The sequence below is a fragment of the Stigmatopora nigra genome, chromosome 15 (assembly GCF_051989575.1).
Source record: "Stigmatopora nigra isolate UIUO_SnigA chromosome 15, RoL_Snig_1.1, whole genome shotgun sequence".
Classification (NCBI taxonomy): domain Eukaryota; kingdom Metazoa; phylum Chordata; class Actinopteri; order Syngnathiformes; family Syngnathidae; genus Stigmatopora; species Stigmatopora nigra.
Genome location: NC_135522.1, coordinates 8,342,625 through 8,348,624, shown reverse-complemented (window position 1 = coordinate 8,348,624; position 6,000 = coordinate 8,342,625). Strand labels below are relative to the sequence as shown.

General features: G+C 40.7%; 1 protein-coding gene across 5 annotated transcripts in view; it reads left to right on the top strand.

Moving 5' to 3' along the window:
* The first annotated feature begins 346 nt into the window (after positions 1-346).
* Positions 347-6,000, top strand: part of LOC144208223 (RNA binding protein fox-1 homolog 2-like) — a 30,674-nt gene continuing 25,020 nt past the window's right edge. Inside the window, exon 1 of one of the 5 annotated variants that reach the window (XR_013328849.1) lies at positions 347-1,283. Coding sequence is in view for 4 of the 5 variants with exons in the window: in XM_077733955.1 (XP_077590081.1) it covers positions 1,029-1,283 (255 nt within the window). In the remaining variant the exon portion in view is untranslated. The remainder of the gene's footprint in view (positions 1,284-6,000) is intronic. The other 4 variants (XM_077733955.1, XM_077733953.1, XM_077733952.1 and 1 more) reach the window with 4 other exon arrangements.

The window sequence follows — 6,000 nt, the reverse complement described above, 5'->3', positions numbered from 1 at the left end:
AATTAACTCCTGTTGCCATTGACGAGTACAGACGTTGAAATCCATTTGCAGTGAGTGGGAAGGTCTGCCAGTTTATTGCTTGTATACACCCGTTTAAATGTATTTACAACTGAAACATAATTATTCATTGTCAGCCGTTCTGTTTTTTCTTTTATTCCTCAGTCCTCTCTCTATTTCATGTATAAATGTTTTGGAACGTGATAATAAACAAATAAACAATAGGGTCTTTTAAAAATGAAATTAGACGCCAGTTATATTAAATGATGGAATGGGAGGTAGGCTGAAACATTGGTGCAGAAGACGCAAGAAAAACAGATCCCAGACCAGTCCTCCTCACCAAAAATGTTCAATAATGGATCCTGATCTGACCGTGGAACAGCCCACTCAGACTCCCTCCTCACTAGGAGTGAGGCCAAGTGGGATTCAGACCTGAGGAAATCGTGTTGGAGCCACATCCACACTCCAAAGCAGCCCACGGCGTGTTAAGGGACGGACGGAACCAAGTGCAAGCCTAGTAGGAGCGACACAAAGGTTTACCGAGAAAGCACCATTAGAAGGGGAAGGCATTGAGACAAATCTATCCGTGCATTAGCGGAGGACAATACGCAACCTTTTTCCCGTCCTACTGGTATCGAGAGTGCGCTTACCGAGCCACGTTTATTCACCCAGCTAGCGGTATGTATTGCTAGCGAGCTAGCTAACCTTAGCTAGCTAATTAGCTTGTCAGACGGGCAAGAGTCGGGCGTGTGGTCTTCCCTAAATTAGGTCACTTATTGGCGTCGTTTGACTTGATGGAAAAAACCCTTAATCGCCGTGCGTTAGTCATTATTGCAACGGGTGCATTATGTTCTACCTTGTGTAGCCTTCACAAGTAAGACGCAAAAATAATTGCCTGAATTGATGAGTTACTAGAGTCACTTTGTCATTATTCATCCGAATCCTTCGATTGAGGACAACGCCAAGAGGATAAGGGAAAAAGAAAAACATTTTTTTTTTTTGGGAGGGGAGTGGATACTCTCTGCTGTCCAATGTTAATGTCGACCGACGTTGCATCTATAATGCTACCCGTTAGTCGGGGGATGATGGACCGAGAAAGAGACATCGATACATCAGCGGTGCCGCATACAAGCGCGGCCGCAGGTCCAGCGGCTGTCCGGGGGATGAAGCGGGGTGACCCGGAACCCGATGCGCTCGCAGCCGCTGCCCTGACGGATCTGACCGGAGCGGAGTGCAAAAGACCAAGGATAGACGGCACTGGGAGTGTTATCGGCGACATTGGACAGGTAGGAGTCTCAAGTAAACCATAGTTTGTCACCTCTGTATTCCTTTGTTGCCAATGCAGTCGTGTGTGTATTATATTATCCGATAACTGATGATCATGTTTTGACAAGCCCTCATTTCTATAAACAGCAAAAGAGCCGTGCACGAATGCAGAAAGCGCACATTTTGTGCCTTGCTTTTTAAACCTTGAGCATGGACGAGGCAGACAAAGGTAACATGATCCAGGCTCCATTTGCTGTGACAGACGGCAGAGATCAGAACCATTCCCCCCATGCTTCTCTTGTGGGCACGCTTGGAATATTTTATTCACATAAGCCACAATTACAGGCTGTTGGCAATTTACTGTGAGTCATCACATCAAGAAGTGATGCACACTCTGCATGTGCTATTAATCGTGCCCACCCCACAACCTCCAACCTACTCCCCTTGATTGTCGCTAGGTGTTAAAAGGGAGGCAGATATGGGATTGGGGGAGGGGGTCACCACTGTGAAAGACAAAGAACAGAGCCTTTTTGGTGCTGGTTAAAGGAGAGAGACACTCAGGCGGGACTCCTTATTCTGGTCTTCCCCTGTTTTCATAACTGCTGAGGCTGCAAAGTCTGCACACATTTTTAACCCATATTTTAAATGTGTGGGTTTTGTGCACCGGAGCCCACTGGCACATTCAGTCCTGTCATTACTATCACGATATGATCTAAAAATTTTCTTTGCGTCTGCTATATTCCGCCAGCAAAATTTCATTAGCAGCTGCCTCGGGGAAGGTGAATGAGATTTGAGGTCATCCGCGGGTAATTGAAACGCGCAAGCACTGTTAAAATACTGGAATTGGCCGTGCAGCAGATCAATTCCAATGACAAAGAGGTCCTGTATGTCCCAGTTATGCTGAACACGCTCCATGGCATAAGGTTGGTTCGTAAAGATGATGTGGGAACAAGCGGCATGGCATTGGCTGGACTTTCCCTGACCGTCAATTGTATTGATTTCACACCATCGTGGTGGAGGGTGTCGTGTGTGTGTGTTGTGTTGGTGGGGGGGGGGGTCTATTGCAGAGGACAAAGAGAGATGGAGTTGGAAAAACAAAAGCTGCAAATATTTTGTCAGGATAGATTTATTGGGAAACTAACAACTGCACAAATTAAGAAGATCAGCTTCATTATTTTCCTCCACCTATGATCATTATGAAGAACCAAAGAGAAGTGATGGATTGTACAGACTGTCTGATGAGTTGCGACAGTCGATGCGCAGCATCTCAGTTGAATTAAGCAGTAGTTACGTGAGAGTACTTCATAACTGTAACATGCTAGCTACTCCTGCCTACATGGCTGCTCAAAATATTTCTTCATTGGCTTCTGAATGGATGCTAGTTTAGTCATATTTATTATAACTGATAACATTTAGAAAATATTTATATTTAAAGGTGATTTTACATGGAATTATTTCTTTACAGTGTTTCCTGCATAAAATAGGTCAGAATCTGTTTCTGACCTTTTTGAAATGTATAATACAACCACTTATTTAATCTTGTTTGCTGTAAAAAAATGTGTACAAATATTTTATACATAATCTTATTGACATTTTGTATTGTTCAACAGATCATCTGTGCTTTTGGCTTGTAATTTATTCTTTTGTTGTTTTTTTCTTAATTAAATAGCATTTTCCCTTTTATTTTATGAATGTAAAATATATCCTGGACTTTAAAAATGCTAATAATGTACAACACTTACATAAAAATACTTTGTAGTTGTTCAGGCAAAGCCAAGCAAAACTGATGCCATTGAAATTTGAATTATATTTGAACATATCAGTGTTCCTACTCCCCCTTAAATCACACCGTGACCTCAGTTTCTGCCTCCCATGTGATTATACTACTACCCTATTGCTGTATCTCAGTGCATTTACTTCACAATTGGGTGGCACACTACGAAACTGTGAAAAGGTTACCAACAGAGTGGGTGCTTAGGATAAGTGGAGATGAAACTCCTAGAACCAGCCAGTCATTATTACTATAGTGTTCCCACTGAGGGCACATGGTACAAGATACGCACAGTGTCCTGGCTTCTAATCAACACTGAAATAATAAATGAGAGTGCTGCAGGGCCTTTTGTTGATTCGCTCTCCAAACTCTCGCTTTGACTCACAAACGCCTCCATATTGCCCCCTTACATCTCCTACTCCCCTTTAGCTGTCCTCTGATAACACACCCCCACTCTACTCTCCCCCCGGCATATTTCCAGATTGCTAATTGACTCTGGGTTCACAGGCAAGATACCACCCATCCCCCTTGTTCTCCACCATGTCCTGTTATGCTTTGTGATTAGTTTAATCTTTTTTTTTTTGTTATTTGATCACTGATATTAATAACTGCACTAACCTGTGTTAGTTTTTTTTTTTTTTTTTTAGGAATGTGTTCATTTCAGGACAGCCGTCTCCTGGGCCGCTTCTGGTGTTGAGTATTGATGTAAAAAAAACCACAGTCCACTGACGGAATTGCTGGGTGTACTGTTCTAACGCTGCATTTCAGTCTGTGTTTCAGAGAGCCGATTTGTCCTATCGTTTGCAGTAAAGAGGCTTTGTGTCATACTAACAAGATCAAAGCTCGTTTAGGGGAGGGCATTAAGCAGACTGATCGCTTTAACGGGCCCAGCTAAGGCAGAGCGTGTGCTTGATATGCACAAATAGATCATTATGATATGGGATTGACTACTGAATCAAATAACCAATGCTTTCTAATGTTATTAAATTTTCAAAATACAATACATTTTAGATGCCATGCTTTTGATACCGCCATATTTTTGCTCAAGATCATCATACTGCAACAAACCATGTCCATGTTTAGGTTCATTGTCCTGCTATTGGCATCTAAAACTGCCCAGACATTATATTTAAGTAATTAAAGAGCCTTCCAATTCACAAATAATAACTTTTAAAGCACAACTCCAATTGATTTTGAGCAATGCTCAATTTTCCAGATGAGGGAACTCTGAACTCGAGGCAGAAGTTGCTTCTTTTAGCAGATTTGTTTTGGATACCTGATGCAACCAGAGCTGGTCACTGCCACACGCTGTAACTCTTTGATAGCAGGTCAGCCCTCCAAGGGTTCCCGATGGCGTTCCCTATTTTTCTCCTCTTGGCTGCCATATGGTTGGCTGTTTCAATGTGGATCTTACACACAACTCCAAAAGAGAACTCACATAAACACCCGTGAACCTGTATGTTGGATACAAAGTGTTGGAACTTGTAGGCATAGCTTTATCTTCAAATGAATGGAGAAGTTGCAATTGCACCAAATAGCCTCTGATGGCATTTGTTATATTGTGGGTTATTATTCTTTTCAGGCCAACCCAAAAATCCAGTCTATTGTTGTAATAGTGATTCAGTACTAAATTGTTCTTGGTCTTTTGAAGTTTCCAGCACTTCTCTTGAAAGATATTTCATGTATTGATAAAAAAACAACCTGAAACTGAATTGACAGAACATTTAACTGTCATTAAGAAGTCAGTTAAATTTACATATTCAAATTATATTGCCCTCTCTCTACCTCCAAAACTAAAATACAAGTCTGCAAATTTTTGAATGAGAGTATGAGGTGGTTCAGACATCAGATTATTTTAAGAAGTGTGATAGTGACAGTGGTTTGTTAGTAAGGTAACAAAATTACATTTCCCATGTGTCGCTGCAAGCCGCAGTTTATTTTTAATTCTTGTTTATGTATTCATTTTCCACTTAGTGATTCATACAGCCCAGTTGAATGAAAATAAAAAGCTTTTCTTCTTCTAGTGGTAAACTTGTTAAGTGTGTGCTGGCCACACTACCTTCTGATACCCGATTTCTCCTGCTGTTTAAAGATTACTGTTAAACTTTGAGCTCCGGCAGGGCCAAATCTGACTTTTGAACTGGGAGCGATAAGCTAAAACCAGCATTTGTGTCTAAGCATACACGTGTTCTACAAGTAAATTACTAGTTTTAGATAAAGTTAGGCGGAGCCATGTCACAAAAACAATGCTTTTTATTTCCTTTATTTCACACTCTTAACATGACACTCACCCTTTATTGTAAGCACCTACCCTGCACGAACCCTGCCACCACACACACACTCATGTGCCTCCTCCCCATGGCTGCCCCCAAACTGTCATATGTGATCCCATCTCCACCCACACACAGCAAAATGTCAATTTAGTGTTTTCCCTACACGAGGTCATCGGTAATGGACTGCCACAGACTTATGAATAGGACTTAAAAGCATTTGTTTTCAATCAATTTGCCTTTTTCTTTTTTGGTCTAATTTTCAATCAAGCCAAAAATAACTGCAAAAATGTAGTTTGTAGAAACCAGCAGATACTGTAGTTTTTGAAGTATATACCATGACCATGCAAACTAATGTATATTTCTCTGATTTGGAATGCCATAGTGTCACATTATTATATTTTCTAAAAATCTGAATCTGAATTTGTTTCATGAAAGGCAAAAGCAAAACAACAAGCATATGCTTATGTTGTCCTAACATTTTCATTTTCTTTATCAGCTGCACAACTTTTTCTCGCTCTACAGTGCAGTTTATTTTTAGTACCACTTGACTGGTAAACAAATCCTCCATTTATTAGATTAGATAACTTTACTCATCCCGTGTATGGGAAATGTCATTGTCACACTAGCAAATATTCTCTAAATATTTTAAAATTAGTTATGGATATTTTACTATTAATACAGTATGCCTCTGAA